This window comes from Notamacropus eugenii, chromosome 5, assembly GCF_028372415.1.
Source record: "Notamacropus eugenii isolate mMacEug1 chromosome 5, mMacEug1.pri_v2, whole genome shotgun sequence".
Classification (NCBI taxonomy): Eukaryota; Metazoa; Chordata; class Mammalia; order Diprotodontia; family Macropodidae; genus Notamacropus; species Notamacropus eugenii.
Window position 1 is genome coordinate 148326165 of NC_092876.1, and position 21531 is coordinate 148347695.

At 35.6% G+C, this 21531-nt stretch overlaps 1 protein-coding gene across 1 annotated transcript in view; it reads left to right on the forward strand.

Annotated features, from left to right (window-relative positions):
• GUCY1A2 (guanylate cyclase 1 soluble subunit alpha 2) overlaps positions 1-21531 on the forward strand; it is a 446276-nt gene that overhangs the window by 374222 nt on the left and 50523 nt on the right. Inside the window, exon 7 of the mRNA XM_072611211.1 lies at positions 4748-4902. Coding sequence (XP_072467312.1) covers positions 4748-4902 — 155 coding nt within the window. The remainder of the gene's footprint in view (positions 1-4747; positions 4903-21531) is intronic.

Consider the following 21531-nt stretch of genomic DNA (forward strand, 5'->3'; position numbering starts at 1 on the left):
TTCCTCATCACGGACAGCTCTGCATATTATAGGGGTTTGTTTTTCTTAGAGGGAAGGAAGGAAAAAGGAGTAGATAGAATTATTTTAACAAATCATATTATTTGCATAAAACAAAAAATTTTTTTAATAAATGCATCATGGCATTAGAAACTATAGTTAGGCCATAGCCAATCTTACTGTGGGAAAAGATTTTTCCCTCGGCGATTTGTCCTAAGGCCTATGATATGAAATTAACATATATTGGTCCTTCATTTTGGTAATTGTGATATCAAGAATTGGATTGGCAAAGAATGGGGTCTATTCATCTCTGGGCTTGCAATTAAAAAACATACTAATAGTTCCTCCTTCTCAAAGTTGTCTCCAGTGATGATGGTGGTAGTGTTGGTGATGGTGATGATGATGATAAAAGCTAGAATTTAAGGCTTATAAAGCACTTTCGATTTGTTCTTTCATTTGCTCTTATCAACAATTCTGTGGAGAAAGCATTATTATTATATTCATTTTACAGATGAGGAAACAGAGGATGCTAGATGTCAAGAGACTTACCCATGGTTGCACAAAGCTAGCAAGTGTCAAACGCTAGATTTGCACTCAGGTCTTCCTGACTCAAAGTCCAACACTCTACTGAGCTACCTGGCTGTCTCTCTGCCACATTGACCCCAGTAGGCTGATAGTCTACAGCATCTCTTTTATTCTTTTCTCTTCCCTTAGTCTTAGCCAATCTGGAGCACAAGTGACCAAGGCATTAAGAGTTCTACTTCTAGCCTATGACATATTTTGTTTACTCACCTGCATAATGTGCTTTAGTCAAGAAATAGTCTATCTCTTCATGGCAATGCAAGGACATTAAAAAAAAATTCCTAATAGTCTTCTAAGGCAAAATTCCTTCCACATTCAGAGAAAGAACTATGGAATTCAATCACAGAATGTAGCAGATCATTTGTGTGTGTGTGTGTGTGTGTGTGTGTGTGCATGTGCGTGTCTGTATATTATGTTTTGGTTTGTTGTATGATTTCTCCCATTTATTTTAGTTCTTCTACACAGCATGACTATAATGAAAATGTATTCTATAGGAATGTGTGTGTAGGTAGAATATATAGAATTGTATGCCATCTTGGGGAGGGAGGGGGGTGATAGGGGATAAACAGGGGGAAAAAATCTAAGTTTTATGGTAGTGACTGTAGAGCATTAAAAATAAATAAAATGAATATATTAAAAAAAAGAAATCATCTACCTCAATTTTTCTATGTAGTATATATTTACATGGAGCTTGCAACCTTATAAAGTAACTTTCGTATGCATACACATAGCTCACTAGATCCTTGCAAACATGAGACAGGCAGAACAATATTATAACTATACATATATGTATATATATATATAAAATATTACAGGTATGAAGAAACCAAAGTTCATGAAGTTAATTGACTTGTCCATAGTCACATATGCAGTAATAAGGAATGAAATAAGATGAGATGAAATTGTAGGTTCAGCATATTTTCCACTATACCAGAGGCAAGAAACTTCCTTTCTCAGGAATGTTATTCATTATGATTTTTGGATACATCTCATCAAAAGGGAAGTCATCATGCTTGTCTTAGTGGAAAATACATGTGTATGTATGTTGAACAGGAGATGAAGTATTTTTTGCCCTTTGAAGACATCAGATTTTTAGGACTGTACAGGATTTCAGAGATCATCTAGACTAGGGGTGAGGAACCCGTGTCCCTGAGGCCACATGTAACCTTCTAAGTCCTCAAGTGCAGCCCTTTGACTGAATCCAAACTTCGTAGAACAAATCCCCTTAATAAATGGATTGTCCTGTAAAATTTGAACTCAGCCAAAAGGCCTTACTTTACCCAAGGACCTAGAAAGGTATATATGGCCTTAAGACCACAGGTTCTTCACCCCTGATCTAGACTAATCTGCTCATTTTATCTGAGGCCCTGAGATGCTATATGATTTGTCCCCTAAGGATACACAGGTAGTAACTGCCAACGCTAAGTTAACAGACCTTCTGACTCAAAATACAATATTCTTTCCATTGTACTACATCTGTTCTTCTGGTTATTCACTGTCTCCATCATCCTATACATTGATAAGGCAAACCCCAAAATTGTAGAGTCAGAACCTGGGAGAAGACTCCACTGTAAGTGATGCTAAAGTATATCTACCATAGCCATTGAATTCCTTTGCAGGACCAGTCCTATAAACTGGATTCAGTCCTGAATTTTTGTGCAATCACTCTCTTTTGGTTACTATCCTATCTATATTGTCACTCCTCAGTCTCCTTTGCTGGATCATAATCCACAAACCACACCTTTCAAAGTGGGTGTTTCCCAAGCCTCAGTTCTTGCCCTTTTCTTTTTTCTATCTGAACTTTCTTAGTCACATCATTTACTCCCATGGGTTCAACTAAGCTTTCTATGCTGATAACTCCCAGAAATATACTTTCCACTAGGGTAGCTCTGCTGAGCTCCAGGTCTGTATCACCACATGCCTACTGGATGTGTCCTGTAGACATTCCAAACTCAGCAGCTCTCAAAAAGAGCTAATTGTCTTCCTTTTTTCCCACTCAATTTTCCTCTCTTCCTAATTTCTCTATTTCTATTGAGAATGAACATCATTATTGTCCCAGATACTCAGGTTCAAAATCTCAGAGTCATCCTTGAGTCTATATTTACCTTTTCCTCTAGGAGCAGCTAGGTGGTGCAGTGGATAGAGCACCAGTGCAGGAGTCAGGAGGACCTGAGTTCAAATTTCACCTCAGACACTTGACACTCACTAGCTGGGTGACCTTGGGCAAGTCACTTAACTCCAATTGCCTCATCCTGGGTCATCTCCAGTCATCCTGATGAATATCTGGTCACTGGATTCAGATGGCTCTGGAGGAGAAGTGAGGCTGGTGACCTGCACAGCCCTTCCTCACTCAAAACAAAGTCAAATGCAAGTCATGTCATCATTTCTCTGGTGGCATGGTCTTCTTTGGCAATGGACAAACACACACGCCTTTTCCTCTCACATCCAATCAGTTGCCAGGCTTCTTTAGTTCTCTTGCTACAGTATGTATTGTATTTGAACCCTTCTCTCCACTGACCCTAGATCAAGCCCTCATCTGATATTGTCTATATCAATAGTCTTAATTGATCTCCCTGTGTTGTTTTTGCCTTTTCTTATCAATCCTGTTTACAATCGTCTAACTAACAGGTTTAAATAAACAGGTTTCACCATGTCACTTCCCTGCCTAACAGGCTTTAATATTCCTCTGTCACCTCTAGGATAAATAAAAACTCTCCTGATTGCCATTTAAAGAGAAGCTAGGTATTACAGTGGATGGAGTGCTGGTCCTGAAAACAAGAATACTGTCACTCGAACAAATCACTTAATTTATGTTTGCCTCAGTTTCCTTGACTATAAAATGGGAATAAAAATAGCACCTATTTCCCAGGGTTATTGTGAGATTCAGATGAGACAATATATGTAAAATGTTAGCACAGTGCCTGGCATATAGTAGATGTTTAATAAATGTTTATTTCCTTAGTTCCTATCTATATTGTCATCTCATACAACATATCTTGATTTCCCTCCCTCAAAATTGTCAGTGCTTTCTTTCAAACTTACTTTTTATTTAGTCTTATATCTATATCCATATATATACCTATATAGATATATCATTGTTGTACTTGCTATATGCTCACTATCAATAAAATATAAGCTTCTTGAGAGTGGAGATTATTTCCTTTTTCTCTTCCTGTCCATAGTACCTATTATGGTTCCTGACACATAGTAGGTGATTAATAACATGATTGTTGAGTGAATGAATTCCATGGGCTGAGGACTTCCAATCCCTGATATGGATTGTTGCTTTATAGCTATATTGTTGTGCTTATATTTACATATACAAAATAGATATTGATTCCATATGTGAATATCCTTAGCAGGAGGGACTTTATTCCACTATAATCCTCTTTAGCTAGCTCACTAGGGGTATGGCAGTAATTCTGAGCCTTGCAGACTTTTCCAGTGAAGTACAAGGCAAGCCCTATTAGCCTAGAAAGACTTTCTACATGGACTTAGCAACACCTTAACTAAATTCTGGAAAAATTCATTAATGAAAAGTTGGTTCCAAGGTCATGATTTTCTTTTGTGATAGCAATTAATGAAATCATCTTACTAAGTGAAACCTTTCAATCGGTATTAGTGGAGAGAGTACCCACACTCATGAAATTACACATATTTTGAATTGTTGCAATATTCAAGAAAAGTAGGGTAAATACTATTATTAGGGACTTTTTAGGTTGTTAAACATTATCACAAGGCTTTTCCAAAGTGTTAGTCCTCAACTCATACCAAAACTGTCCTGTATATATTTTGTGTATGCTCATATGTGTACATCTGTGTTCTTTGCTAGAATGTGTGCTCCTTGAGGACAGGGACTGATTCCTCTTTATCGTTCTGTTCCCAGTGCCTAGCACAGTGCTTGCCATGTAGATGGTGCCTAAAATAAATATTTGTTGTTTGATTGACTAACTGAAGTTAGAGCGTAACTGAATCTGAGGTACATCATGGATTTTTTTCAGTATTATTTTCAGTAATAAATTAATTATATTTCTAAATTTTGATGCTTACAGAGGAAAATGACAATTTATATGTGTTCTCTCTTTCTCTCTCTCTCTCTCTCTCTCTCTGTGTACATGTGTTCCTCTTGCTCTCTCTTCTGTATGTGTGTGTCTATCTCTCTTTTCAGATGAGGATAGGGATTCACTCAGGGTCTGTCCTGGCTGGAGTTGTTGGTGTAAGAATGCCAAGGTATTGCCTCTTTGGAAACAATGTCACCCTTGCCAGCAAGTTTGAATCAGGCAGCCATCCACGACGCATCAATGTCAGCCCAACAACTTACCAGTAAGTATGACCAACTCACCCACTTGTACTTTGGGAGTTCTTCAACCTGATATCCTGCTCCCTATGCTACTCTAAATCCATTCCTTCTGATATTTTCCAGGCTGATACGGGTAGATCAACCCAATGTTTGAAAAACAAAAATTCTGACAAACTTTTATTTACATCCGTAAAAAGTACACTGGCAAACTATCTTGGCATTGACCTAAACAAAGGTTTTTCATTTCCCAGAGTTAGTGGGTTTGTTTGTTTTTTTTGTGAAGCTTGGATGTTTATGCTGTAGGAAAGCACATGATGGTAGATATCTGGGCTGTACTAGGAAAGGCAGCTGGAGGAGAAGAGGTTGTGGGTTTAATGAATGTTGCTTCTCCAAATGGTTCCCAGTATTTAATGTTTTAAGAGATGATGTTTGGTTGAAGATGACTTTATCTCTCTATCCTTGTAGATTTCAAGTCCTTAATACCCTATTCCATAATTTGGGAGAGTGGATGAGTTTGAAAAATTCATCAGATTATAGTTGACTTGGGAAGGATTATTGCCAAAATTAGCTAGGCTGGCCTTGGGACAACAGAAATATATTCTAGCACCACACATCTGCCAGAATCCTCTGCAGCCTCGTAGGACCTGCCAGCCTAGAAGCTCCATTTGCATAGCTTTTGAGAATGCAGAATGACCTCCATGCTAAAATAAGGGTGACCATGTTTGTTTGCTTGTTTTCTTCCTGGAAGAGACATTAGAGGTAATTCAGTTTTACCCCTCATTTTACAGTTTAAAAAAGAAACCCTGAAACCCAGAGCATTAAATGATTGGCCCACATACATATCCCTTGAATTTCAACCCAACTCATTTGACTCTAGTGTGCCACACAGTTTTTCTGTATCAATATTATGCATTACTGAAACTTCTTAATGTTAAAGGAAAAGAAAAGCACGAAGATAGAAAATGATGCCAGTGAATAGCTGTTCTTTTGGAGAATGTCAGCACATAAGCAATAGGTTCTATGAAATAATCGGGGGGAAATGGGGGCTCTGATCATTATTTTAAAGATATACATACATGTTTACATACAAATATACATGCATATATATGTGTGTGCATGATACATACATATGTACATAAATATGTTTCTCCTTCAGTTGTAAATTTTGTAAAAGATCAGTAAACAGATAATTGTTAAGCACCTTGTACCAGGCAGTATTCTAGGTGCTAGAAATACACCACCTTTCTTGCCTTCAAAAAGCTTACATTCTGTTGACCTGACTATAGAACAGAATCTGTCTGGAGGATTTTCTTTTCAATTTCCTCATATTTGAGGGTCATTCAGCTGTAGCAATTCTATGCACCTGTGCTAGTCATTTAATTACTGCCCTACTTTATCTGATTTGTAGCCCTTAATTCTAATTCTCAAAAAATAAGGCCACTGATAAACCAGAGCATTTGAACATGAAAATTAAAAAAGGAATTTGGAATAATGAACAAAAGAAAAATGGTAGAGATGTACTGATACTTTCTGCATACAAGAAGGGAAGTGAAACATTTTTCAAAGAAACTTCAGATTGCTTATGAATAGAAAGGGGGGATAAAGCAAGACAAATAAAAGTTACCCTTTAAAATGACATTAAAAAATGTCATCTGCAATGATCATAAATGGCATTGACACCTCCATCCCACCACTGCTGGAAAATTATCTTTCCCCCCAATTTTTTTTCTGGTATGACAATTTGGATTAGTGCCCACAAAATATTCTTTAACTCTTGCCAAAGATATACACTAGTTTATGGTTGCTCCAAGAAGGCAAGTCTTATGTTATAGACTAGATGTTGGCAAACTACATCCCACTGTCCATTGCTTGCTTTTCTATTGCCAGTAAATAAGGAATAATTTTTATATTATTCAATTTTATTTTTAAAATGTAATTTAATTACAACTATATTTTAAAATGTAAAAATTGTTCTTAGAGCCATACAAAAAAAAAAAGAAGTTGTGGGCTGAATTTGACTGCTGGACTATAGTCTGCCAACCTCTGTCTTAGACTATATTTACCATAGTACACAGTCCTGCTATACATAGTTGGTCCACAACAAATACTTTTTAATTTTCTTTTCAGTCTTGGTTGGTGATTTCATAGGTGTATGCATATTCTAGAGAAAAGCTCCCTCTAACCATGCACATCAGCCTCTCATCCATATCCTATAGACTGAGTTATTGAGACATTAAATGATTTGTCCTCAACCATTCAGCCACTATGTGTCAAAGGTATAACTTTGAACCCAGGTCATCCTGATTCTGAAGTCTATATTCTGTCCACTGCTTCATGCTGCCCTTCCCAATAAATGCTTACTAAAATGAATCAAATGCCTTCATCCCCTCTAGACCAGTTTTGGTGGAGACCATAGCCAAAGAAGTCATTGCCAGAATTTTAAGCTAGTCCTCTAGCAGTGGAGAGAGTCCATTGCTGAGAATATGCTTTGGTCCTTTTCAATTTGATAGGACTTGCTAGCAGAGACTTCAGGAACCTACCACTATGACCGTGTCATGACAAGGCATTAGAATAGTATTGAAAAAGTTGACAATGTGTGGGACGACCCCCATAATAAAATTAGAGTCTTGACCAAAGGAGTAAAATGGAAAAGTATTTATTCAGCTTTCTAGAGAAATGGCACTCCCACCTGCACTCAACATGGCAATGGCTGAGGAGGGAAAGGGTGTGCCCTGCACAGCAGTTTTTATAGACCCTGACCACAATATCCCCACCCTAATCCCCTTCCTTTTAGCCCATTGACTGAGCCTTGAGGGTATAATCTATCCATGGAAAATCTACACACGGAATAAGTGTACAAGAGTAATTTTTAGAAAAAAGGGGGTGAAGGGTAAGGGAATGAGCAACTTCTGTTCAAAGACTGTCATGTAACATGGAGTAATTTCAAGGAAAGGTGATAAGGGAGTGAGTAAAGGCAGTCTGGGAGTAAGTAAACCAGTCTCCATGTCAAGGACTATCTCAAAGCACAAAAAAAAAAAAAATTGAAGAAAAAAACCAGAATCACTATTGTTTGGTTTCTCAGGGCCAGGTGAGACAAACAGGGCTGACCCAAGGGGCCCCTGAGAAGTTTTCACTAAATATACCTAATCTACTTCCTAAGGGGTCTTTACTAAATATACCTGTTCCACTCAACAATATAAAATGTCTATCAATTCTTTCACATCCAGCAAAGAGTTATATAGTTTTAAAAAATGTTTGCAAACAATAATTTAATTTTTTAAATGTGAGGTATTTGTCCAATACTTGAGCAATAGATACATTAGTCATACCTTGCATTTGACATGACACATGAATAACTATTTTTTCTTTTTACTTGAAGAAAAAAATTTCATTATAGTAGCCAATAAGCAGGATGGAATATTCATACTTATACAACAAGTGCATGACATAAAATAGCTATAAAATAGGATAATCACATGAATATTGTTGCAAGTTATTGTCAGGTATTGACTGATGAAAGCAATAGAGAGATTTTGAAACTTTACAAAGAATTCAACTCATCCAATCAGGATTCTAGCAAGGCTGTATGGACTATAGAAGAAAGTTAGCCTCCAGGGTGAAACCCCCCCCCCCCCCTTACTTTTCTGCTAGCTTTCTTAACTTCTCCAAGTAATTTCTCCTTAATATCAAAAACCAAAACAAAACAAAACATCATGAGGCAACTCAAGCATGTATTATCATTTTTTTAGGGATGAGGAAACAGGTAATATGAACTTATCAGTGGTATTGTGGAGTCAGCTCACACCAATTTGTGAGACAATTGATAAATATGCAGCGTGACCATTTATAACTCAAAAACTGGCAATCACTACAAATCGAAGTTTGATTTATTGTTTTGTTGATTGTCTAGAATTAAGAAAATGATGGAGAAAATGTTGTTAATGCCGATTAAACTAAAAAATGTGTTGTGCTTACTCCCTCCTCTACCCCCAAACTGGTTGCTAAACATTTAGGAACACATCCCGGTTTATAACCCTCAAATCACACAATGAGTAGATACAAAAATGTTCACCCCTTTGCTCTTCTGGCTAGACTTTACACATACTTATGCCTTAGATCCTGTTAATCTGCCTCCTTGGCCTAAGATGGAAATTAGAGCACCTACTCAGAGAATGAGTGTTTGGGAGCTTTGACAAGTTTGTTTTAGCTATTTGTACCTTAGACTCTACTCTAAAATGTGATTTACATAGTCTTTTAAAGCATACAAAACACTTTGTGAATATTATCTAATTTGAGCTTCATAAGGACCCTGAGAAATAGCTATTCTAGATACTATTATATCCATTTTATGGAGGAAAAAGGGTCAGGAATGTCACTTGCCTTCTGTTCAAACAGCTCGTGTCAGAAGCAAGATTTGAACCCAAATCTTCCTAACTCCAAGTCCAGCTCTCTGTCTACTCTATCAGGCTTCTATCTTGATCTGGAAAACTAAATATAACTGGTAATACAATGCTTAAATGTGAAAACAATGACAATTCATTTACAATAGCGATGTTATGTCATTCATGAAGATAGGTATTTTTATATTTTAATATAAATTAAAATTTTATTTCTGCCAGTTTTCAGTATTCAAAGGTATCATTAAAATACTCATTTTAGATATTTCTTTAGAGATAATTTACTACCATTCTGTGGAGTTCATCAGTAAAAATGCTCTAGTCTCTGCCTTGAAAGGGTGATTTTAAAAGGTTACAGCTATCAAAGATACAATGTTCCTTCCTCATTTCATTTCCTGTAGGACAAATGAAATGAAATTGTTACTTCTGGAAGGAAGGAAATATGATATATAAAATAGCACTTCCTTAGAGAAAATAAGAAGTGGAAATAAAAATGAAACTATTAGGCTTAATAGGATAAGAAAACTCCATTGTCCTTCTGTAGAAAGAATGGATAATACATGAAACAGGTAATATTATCTGGACATTTTGAAATTTGTCACTAGTTTTGTGTCTACTATGAATCTTCCCATTAAAGAGATAAGTTCAGTGAAGAGAGTGAGAGCAGATCTTCCTTGCCTTCCTTGCATCTACATTTGATTACAAAGCAAATTTCGGGTATTTGGTTTTCATGGCTTGGGCACAAAAGACTATGTGCCAACGAGCTCTCCTCATGATCTTCTATTTCCCCGATGTTCTCCTTTCTTTTGACATTCCTGATTTGTTATACCTTTTATTCCTTGTGATTTTGCCTGTGGTCATCTCTAACTGTGTTAACACATGTAAAGTAATGTGGAAAATTGAGGCAATGGCATGAATAATTCAATCTGAAAACAAGCTATACCTAACGTATTTGAGTAACTCAGAGAAAACTATCCTGAAAAAGAATTAAGGCTTGAATGAAGGAAATGGGTAGTCGCTTTATCACTTCACTTCGTAATCAGATCATTTGACAAGCATTTTTTTAAATTACCTATTAAATCTATGTTCACATTTTGATTTTTCTGGAATAGTCTTCAGAACATTTTCTTTACGAATTTATCCTAGAGATTTGATTTTGTTTTTATTTATCACCAGATAAAAAGTTATCCTTTCAAATGCTTATACATAGGATCAAGTGGCAACATGTTATAGTGTTTAAAGGGCCAGCTTCAGAGTCCAGAATACTTGGGTTTGAGTCCTGCCTGTGTATAAATTCACGGTATAATTCAGGACAAATCACATCTCCATGCCACAGGCAATGCTTTCAGACCATTGGCTACAGTAAAGTTGCTGATTTGCTTTGGTAGAGGGAGTTTCCACAGTAGGAACCCCTTACACCAATGAAAATCACAGATCCAAATCACATAAGGAAAAAGAATCAGAAAAGGAGGAGGCAAAGAACATTCAAAGAATAAAAAATCCCAATACAATAGCAAGCCCATTCAGACACCTCCTATCGTGAACAACAGATCATGCCAATTTTAACTTTATCTCCTTTTTATTTTTTGGTGTAGTAACCTCACTGATAGATCAGAGAGATTCGATACACAAAACACATTTAGATTTTTAGCAAGATATTTACAAAAATGGAGAGATGACATTTGATCAAAGCAAAATTAGCTAAATTTGAAACTGTTTGATAACCAGACCAAAAAATATTGTGAATGGTTTAATATTAACATGGAGGTGAATATCTATCTTTTCATTCTCTGAAACAGATGATGACTTATAGGATACAATAATTTTCCTGGTGATCAATTTGCAAATATTTATAATGAAGATGAAGATGAAAAAAATGCCCTTTCACCACTATAATATGTTGCCACATGAGCATATGTGTAGGCACTTGAAAAGGGAACTTTTAAAATGTCACATACTTTTTTTCTATGGAAAAATTTTTAAAAATTCCCTAGGATAAATTTATGATTTTTCTTATCAGGAACACTGCAACTTAAGTGGAAAAAATATGTCCCTTGGTATGATGATTCTTGCTTCCTTTGGGCACATAATAAAATCTAGCCCACCAATTGAATACTCAATTTCTGTGGTAGGGACAAGTGATTTTATAGAAGAAAGTTAGTAATATACTCCTCTCAAACCTACATTCAAGGGGTTATATGGAAATGATCTGTATTTCTCCTTAATCTGTCTAGAAATATGTTATAGAATAGGGTAAGAATAGTAAAGAAAAAGGACTTGAGGTGGGGAAAGCAGGTAGAAGATATTGTGTTCAGTGGAGGAAATGCACTCATGTAGGTGAGGTGTACCTATGATAGGGGCCCTATAATTCATTTCTTTCAAAAGGATAGTACATACCTTGTCCAAATAAATCACTGTGAGGGCAGGGAATGCATAGACCATTGCGATGTACCTGGCCTGTGGAAGGAGAGGAGACATTAAGTCCAAAAGTAGTAACATAGGAGAGGCAAATGATAAATATAAGGTTACAGAGTTGGACAAGACTCTGTAACTTGGGAAGTTATTTCTCTTAGCATGCAATTGGTTCATCTGTGAATTGATATCTCAGGGAGTAAAGCTAATCAGAAAAAAGCTTCTCAGAACCACACAAAATTAAATAATCAGGCAAGAAAGATGGGGAAAAGAACAGTAAGCATGATACAGGCATTGTGTTAACAGAAGGATGGGGAAGAAAAAAAAAGAAAATCCCTCCTCTAGAAGATTTATTTTATATGACCTATATAGGTAGAATAAGGACAGGACATGTATATTTTTAAGTTAGTACTCCTTCTCTTTGCTATTTGACTTATGAATAACCCCTCCTTGAATCTGTTCCCTTCACATTCTCCCTTCCCCTCTTCCTATACCTATCTGTATGCCTGCTCCATCGGCAATGTTATATGAAACTATACATTTCCAATTTATTCTGTTTTAAAATTGCACACACTACTTTGAAAAAAGAACATGTAAGCACATGATTCATGAATGGAGGTATAGATTTCAGAATAGACCAAAAGGGGGAAGAATTGGAGAGAAATAAATCAAGAGATCTTGGCAATTTGTTGCAATGCATTACAAGAAACACATAAGACACATACAAAAGGACAAATGAGTGACTGGAATTAAATTTACTACTTAATTTAATTAGTTTATTTAATTTAAAATGATTATTTGTTGATTATGATCCCAAGCTGAAAGGCACCATAGATGATACAATATTACTGCATAGACATGCCCTAAATAGCATAATAGTTAAGTTCCTAAGAGAAAAGGAAAACTACTCGCAAAAACATTTAGATAGTAATATAATAACCATAGGTAACTTTAATATTATTCCTTCAGAAATAAATAAATCAAATAGAAACAAAAGAAAAAAAAGAAGAAAAATCATAGAACTGAGCAGGCTGATGGAAAAAAAAAAAACATTTGAAAGACTCCTGGCACTTTCTATTTGAAAATTGTAAGGAAAATACTGATTTTTTTTTTAGGGTGCCACAGTACTAGTACTAATGTTAGTACCCAACTCTACTCCTCCTCCTCCTACTACAACTACCACTATTACTACTACTACTACTACTACTACTACTACTACTACTACTACTACCACCACCACCACCAACAGCCATAAAAATAGCTAGCATTCATATGTGACTTTTAGGTTTTCAAAGTGCATTGCAAACATTATCTGTTCACAACAGCCTGGAAGGTAAGTGTCATTATTATCTCCATTTTACAGAATGGGAAATTGATGCAAAGGTTAAATAACTTGTCCAGGATCACACAATGAGTAAATGATTGAGGTTAGGTTTGAACTCAGGTCTTCCTGATTCCAGGCCTAGGGCTCTATTCAGGAATAAAGAAAGGAAAGAAGGAAAGAAGGAAGGAAGGAAGGAAAGGAGGAAGGAAGGAAGGAAGGAAGGAAGGAAGGAAGGAAGGAAGGAAGGAAGGAAGGAAGGAAGGAAGGAAGGAAGGAAGGAAGGAGGGAGGGAGGGAAGGAAGGAAGGAAGAAAGAAAGGAAGGAAAGAAGAAAGAAAGGAAGGAAAGCAGGAGGGAAGAAAGGAAGGAAGAAGGAAGGAAGGAGGGAAGGAAGAAAAAATGATATAAAAAAAGAAGGAAACAAGTATTTATCCAAAAATATAGAAGGAAATATCCAAAAATATCCAACAGTAATTCAAAATTCAATTAACCACACTGAAAACAAAGAAGCACTATTGCCTAAAATAATGAAACAATGGGAGCTTTCTTTCTAAGTCAAGGAGAAGAGAAAGGATAGCCTCCTATTTAAGGAAAGGATTCTCTCCTATTTGTGATAGTTTTATAAATGCTAATTATAACAATAAGGGAAGAAAGAAACTAATGGTCTAAGTATTGGTTTAAAAAAGTAGATACAGTTAACCCCTTTGTAGACAACGTGATGGTTTACATAGAAAACCACAGAGAATCAGTAAAAAAACCTAATTAACATATTTACTAAGTACAATAAAGGACCACAATGCAAAATAAATGCCAAAAACTTATCGTTTCTAGGTAATACTAACAAAATCAGGAAGAAATTATGAGAAATTCCTTTCAAAATATTTATAAATTATAAATATCTTGGAATTATCCTGCTAAGACATAACATAAGATAGATACATAAATAATTGGAGCTTTATTGTTCAAGATTATATTGTGCCAATATAATAAAAAAAAAAGTCTATGCTCTCTGTATTAGCTTACTGATTTGAAACTACACCAATCAAACCTTCAAGGGGTTACTTTTTCAAATCAGAAAAAAAACTCATTTGGAAGAACATAGTTCCTAATATTTCAAAGGAAAAAAATAAAGAGAAATGAGGTACAGAACATTATCATGGCTAAAATTATAATATTAAGCATCAATCATCAAAACTATTTAGTACTAGTTAAAATATGGTAAAAGAGATCAGTGAACTAGATTAAACAAGTCTTTGAAATGCAATCTCCAGCAGCAATTCAATATTCAATTAACCAAAAAAACACAAAATATTAAGGGGAAAGACTATTTCCTAAGAGTTATTGGGAAATAAGAAGATAATTTCACAGAAATTAGGTATTTTATTCCCCTTGTTAAACTTAAATATTCAGTCATATTGTTTTTATAGAGATTAGTGAGAGAAGGTTTTCTTATTACCTCTTATAACACTTCTTAACTAAACAAAGAATAATGGAGATGATAAAAAACTGACTATTTTGACTACATAAAATTAATTTTTTTTTTGCAAACAAAATCAATGAAGTTAGGATAAGAAGAATAGCTATCAAATGGGCCAAAATGTGCTTTAATTAATACTGATAAAAATCTGATATTATCTATATGTATATATATTAAATATATATATACATACATATGTGTATGTGGAACTGACCCACCCAAATATGTAAAAACCAAGTACCATTCAAAATGATTAAGTGGTAATAGACTATTAGCAATCTGTTTTCAGAAGAAAAAAATGTAAATGATAAAAAACTATATGAAAAAATGTTCTAAATGATTAATAATATTAGAAAAAATAATATATTAAATTGCTAATGATGATAATTGAGTACTATATGCTTTCCCATGCTTGTTCTATGTCTATTGATATGATCATGTGTTTTTATTTCTTATATGTTTCATTTTGATAATTGGTAATTTTATTAGTTTCAGAACTCTAAATAAGGAAATTCTTTCTTGAGAGTTTAAGCATTGTGTTGCTCCAAATGAATTTTGTTATTTTGATACATTGTTCCTTCCAGTCAATAAATGGATTACAAATGTGAAATATATTATATGTTGTCAGGTATGGGGATAATTTCATTGATTTTGCTTAAGAGGATACAAAGAAAGTTTCATTGGGTGGTAGGCACTGATTTAGAGGAAAGAACTTATATAAAAACAAAAAACAACGAAGTATTTTTTTAATGGAATATGTTGCATTTTTAAGTAGTACTTTCTCCTTCACAAGAGACCTTCAAACAGAGGAAAAAAAGAATGTCAATGATGTTCTCAAGGAGATTATTGGTAAAGAATGGATTTAACTAGATATGTCCTTAAATTGTACAAAATGGCATACGCTAATACATGAATATCATTTGAATATCTCTGGACATATCTTTTATTATGATTAATCACACACATACATATAATTACTCTGCACCAGGCATCGTACTCAATGATTTACAAATATCATCTCATTTGATCTTCACAACAATCCTGGGAGGTAGGTGCTAATATTGTCCCCATTTTACCATTGAGAATAAGCAACTTGCCCAAAGATCACACAATTAGTAAGGTTCTGAGCCCACATTTGAATGACTTCTGGTCTAGACATCTATCCTGTATCACTGTTCCACCTAGATAGATGCCTTAGAGGTAATAAGTAGCCTTTGTCTTAGCTGTTTCAAGGAAATTATGTTGGGTAGTTATGAAATGTGAAAATTATATATTACAATAATATATAGCACATAAAACAATAATAACACATTTCGGATATTTTGCTAAAATTCTTAAGGCATATTTATTTACTTTTCATTTTAAAAAAAAGCAGAAATCCATTAGAAATTTACATGTGTAAAGCTTATACATTGCCAAGGTTACTTGAAAGACTAGAACGAAGTCAAGTTAATATTAAAAGTGTATCATTATATTTTGCACCATTTTAGCAATGAGGATTGAAAATACACTTTTTCTTTGAATTTGGGGCATATAACATTTCCACAAGGGTCTTCATTAATCCAGACTTCTAGTTAGTAAATAATCTTGCTGCTACATATACCTCTGAATCATTTCCTTGTAGAGGTGTTGAAGTTTACTGCTGTGTTTTATTTCTGTAGGAAAGAGTGTCTTCTGTGCATGGTGTTTCTATCTTTGACTGATAAAAGTGATGTTTATAGCCACCTTCATTCCCATTCATTCCAAAGAAAAAAGCACTGCACGTTATGAACAGTTTATAAACATCATACCATTGGACCGTGGAATTGAAGTAATGATTTATATTAGGGATAATTGGAGCAGGTTTTGAATCTGCATGAATAATAAGATGATTTGCTAGGATAGAATTAATTACTCTCACTTATGATATGCCCAATAAAAATGCAAAGGAATTCTTTAATCATCCGGATGTGAAAATATACCTAGCACCCAATGCTTTTTGTTTTTGTTAATTTGCAGATGATCTTCTTTAAGATTTTATAGGTTGTTCATTTTTCATTTCATCAAACTCTCTTTTCAAATCTCTGTTAAATACTAGCCATGAATACTGACCACAAAATCAGATGAAAACTTTAAAAGATATTCAATCTGTATGTATGTATATATTAATTTTTTCCTTAAATAATATAAATCTTCATTTTCCAGATCAATTCACAAACTTGCTAAGCCTTTATCATTAAGAAAAATATAGTTGTATTAGAATGTTTTGAGTAAAGTCTTAGCTAAGCATTTATTAAGCACTTATAATATGCCAGGCACTGCTAAGTCCTAGGGATACCAGGAAAAGCAAAACCAGTTAATACTGTGAAGGAGTTTTGGCAATTAAAAAGGTTTGAGAGGTATAGTTTCTGGGTAATTTAGTTATTTTATTAATAAAGCCAAGTATGTTATTAATAAAAGGATGGTCACTTGGCCATCTCTCTCAGATCAAAGACACCTAATGGTGGTATTCTCATAGTTCATATGCCCTTCAAAGAGTAGGTGCTCCTGAGAGGTTAACACAAAGGAAAGGGAGCTATATTAAAATGAAGGTCTTGGGATTCATGACTTAAATAGACCAGATCTTGACCAAAGAGATATCATATTCAATATTACCTGTCTGAGCAAATAAAATGAGCAGGAATATAGACATTAGCCCAAACTTAGAATTTCTTTTACTTTCTGATTAGATCTTGGACTGGCTAAATCTTTAAGAGAGATTCCCCACACTGGTTGGTTTCTGGATGAAAAAGTAGAAAAGGGAAAAAACCTTGGTTCTAATACAAGTTATTAAATACAAGAGAGAAACATTCGTTTTTTTTCACTGAGCTCACATTCTAATGGGGTTGGCCACATGCAAACAACTATGCATGTGCAACATATATACAGACAGGGAAAATTGGAGGTGATTTGAGGAGGGCAATAGCATTTAGAGGGACTAGAAAATGTTTATTAAAGAAAGTGGGATTTTAGCTGAGACTTGAACAAAGTCAGAGAATCCAGGAAATGAAGAGAAAGAGTATCCCAGACCTAGGAAGATGGTCAATACAAAGGTGCTGGGAATCAATGAGTCATAGCTGGGAAGAACTCTGGAAGCTATGGAGTTCAGCTTTCATTTTGTTGATCAGAAAATTGAGTTGCAAAGAGTTTAAGTGACCTCTCTGTTGTGGGGTCTTTCTTTAGTAAAGGTCTAAGGCAGAATTTGAACACAGGTCTTCCTGACTCCAAGTCCAGTGGCATATCTACTGCAACACACTTTCTTAATGTTAAGGTTTCAAGATGTGTTGTGTTGGAACTGTCTCAAAGAATTCAGATTCAGACCACATCTAATTCAAGAATAGGCATTTATTGAGACTGACACCTCTCATGAAGTGGGCTGAAGAACCATCAAATTCAGAGAAAGTAAGATGGATTTTAATAGGGTAAAGATGCAATTACACACCAGGATTTATGAATATTAGAAAGGCAGGAGGATTTGTTAAGGGATTAGGTAATAGGGAAGGGGTCCCAGCTACAGTGGAACTACACATGTGATTACTCAGAATGTATATGGAAAAACCCATTTAGGGGAGTATGTGTATATGATAATGATATTATAATAAGCCTCTCTATGTCATAAGTTCACTCGAGGGCAGTTCTTTGCTATTACAGTGCAGGTGCCTACTTAGGAAAAGTTCCTTCTATTGTTTTGGGATCCACATCTTGCTTGGACATCCTGGTGGTGCTGCTGATTGATTGGCTATTGCAGTCCTGCCTGAGACTAGATGGTTGTGGTTGTGGTTGAGTGCATGGACACACCTGCTGTTTCTTTGGGAAATATGAGGAGTGGGTCTGGGGGCAGTGGCTAGCTAGAGGCAATGACTGGGATCCCATCACATGGACACGCTTGATGTTTTGTGAGAAATATGAGTTCATGGACACACCTATTCTAGTGAGCAGTGATGCATATAAGTTAGGTGTGGGGGTGAGTGGCTAGGTGGGGGCAGTGGGCCTGCTGTTCAGGGGAGCCTATAAGGAAGTTAGAATATTGGACTGGGGGGCAGCTTTATTCCATCATTAATGCTGTCAAATTTATCTGAGGAAATGGATACCATCTCTAGCTACAGTTGATCTTCAGATTTCATATGATTAATTCTATTGATGAATGCTTGCTACTTGGGTAAAAGACCTCAGCTGGCAAGCCCATGCTGCTATTGGAAATGTTCTTAGTCATGCAGCCAGGAATTGAATAAGAGCCCCAGCTTGGAGCTAAGAGACCATGTTAGAAATGCCATTTTACAGGTGAGATATCTAATTAAACTACTGTCTTCTGATGATTGTAGCTTCCCAGGCTCTATGATCTCCACAACACCTACAGGTTTCAAAAGCTAAAGAAGAATGAAGGGGGAGCTAACCTGTATAATTTGAACAAAAGCCTTGAGTTACTGAAATATATGTTTTAGTCCCTCAATTCCCTTTGAATGAAGAGAAGGCCAGAGTGTTAAACTTAGTTATTTCCATACTTTGTAGGATCTTTAATCTCTCTGAGGGGAGTACTCCTTGTGATGATGTAGACTGCACCTCATTAGTCAGTCAAGCATTTAGTGAGTGTCTATTATGTGCCAGGCACTGTGCTAAGTGCTGGGGGAAAAAAAAGAAAAGAAAAGACACACTTTGCTCTCAAGAGCTCACATTCTAATAGAGGAAACAACCCACACACAAATATGTGTAAAGAAGCTATATACTGGTGTAGCACCAATGCAATATTCACAGTGCCTATGGCAGCCATGAATATCCTGGCACAATTCTGAATCACGAAATACACCAGACTCTCCACATGGAAGACAGAACCTAAGCATTTATTCAGACCCCAGAAAGCCAAATCCATCATGGTAACAAAAATCTGCACACAATAACAATGCAGAGGGTAACACTCTGTTAGACTTGCCACAAACCAGCTCCCTTAAACAAATCACAAACAAGCTCTTTCACTCATGCCAACCAGGAGCCTACATCCTTCCTAGCTCTGACTGCTCTCATGCCTAACTTCCTCTCAGCTCTGCTCTAGCTCCATCTCTTCCTGTTCCACCCATTCAGCCAACTCCTCCCATCATAAGCTCCATGCAACTCAGACTTCCATGTGACCCAGCCTTGCCACATGGGTCCATTAATGAATGGGAAAGATCTTCCCATTTAAATTACCATTGCAACTGGATAAATAGGAAGTAATCAACAGAAGTTAATTGTATGCTATATTATCCTTAATAGAAGTCATGACTTTAATTCCATGGTCCAGTAGCATGAAGTTTATAAACTGTTCATAAAGTGCAGAGCTTTTTCCTTTGGAATGAATGGAAATAAAGGTGGCTTTACCACATTTATCAGCCAAAGATAGAAACACTACTCATAGAAGACACTCTTTGTTACAGAAATAAAAGACAGCAACAAACTTCAACACCTCCAGGTACTAGAAATAAGAGGGATCTGAAAAAGCTTCCTGGAAAAGGTAGGATTTTAGTTGAGACTTTAAGGAAATAATGGAAGCTGGACATGAAGAAATGCACCTTTATCATTCGTACCTTCTCATTGTACAGCTTATGCCAACTTCATTTTTGGTCTTGTTCTTTTTGTCGCTCAGGTGCCCTCCTTTTCTCTCTACCAAATGAGCCCAGGGGCTACACTACCTTTAGGAAACTGCATGGTGCTTTTAATGACCTCAGGGTTCTCTCAGAAACAAACGTTGAATTTTTTTAACTTCAATATTGCCTTGATATTGCTACATGAGTACAAAGTATAGGATGGCACACTTGGAAGAACCAAAACTATGCCACCCAAAGGCAGTGGATGGAGGCATAATGAGTTTAAGTAGGCTATAGCATACAACCAAAGAAAAAAATTGTGTGCAGCAAGCAAAGGTAAAGATACAATAAAAAAGATGTGATTACAAAAGGATTGAGTCAGGCATTGGTAGCCACAGACAAAGTATAACACATGGCTAACCCAGTTAACCTAGAATAATTCGAGTTGATTCTGATCATGTTGAAAGAATCATAGAATCTCTGATTTGAAAGAAACACATGTCATTTATTCCACCCCATGTCTGAAGAAGAACTGCTTTCTAAAATCTCTGATGAATGGGCATGCAGGTTTTGATTGAATAAGTATAGTGAGGAGGAACCCAATCTCTTCTAATTGACACATAGTTCTAATCATTAGGAAGTTCTTCCTCACATTACACCTGAAATTGACCCTTTGCAGATATTGTCCATTGACCCTAGATCTCTAATCAAGCAGAAAAAGTCTAAATTCAATTTCTTCCTTTGATTTTACTTTTATAAACTCAATAAACTCAATAAACACCAAATAAAATGAATATTTTCATAATCACAGTATAAAGGACAGGATTGTGCATGAAACTGCCAATCTCTGACCAAACTTGTTTACACATTTCTTTTCTTTTGCAATCTTATTATCTTAAGTTCTTTCAACTAATTATCATATGGTTTGATCTTAAGACCCCTTCTGACTGCCATTACCTATATGTTCTTTCCTAAAATGTGAGACCCATCAATGAGTATAATATTCCAAATGTGGTCTGCTCAGGGAAGAGTATGGTAGAACTCTCAGCTCCCTAGTCCCATATTCTCTGAAGATTCCCAATGCATTAAAAACATTAATTAGCCTTTGGAGGAGCTATTTTGTCATGTTGATGAATTGTATTGAGCTTTTAGTCTACTAAAATCCCTTAGTAAAATTCTGATTCATCATTTTGGATTTGTGGAGATAAATTTTTTTCAACCCAATTATTATTGCTTCAGACTGACCACTTTTAAGTTTCATTATATTCGGTTTGGTGTTGTCAAGTTCTTATTGAATCCTGACTGTCATCTAGTGAGTTTCATTTCAGCTTTGTGCCCTTGAAAATTTGATAAGCCTGTTCTCTATTTCTTTAGGCTTCTATTCATTTATGCTTTTGTTTGCTTTCACAATTTCAGTGTAATAGTGAATTAGACAGCTCCACTACTCCCCAAGGACCTCCTTATTAA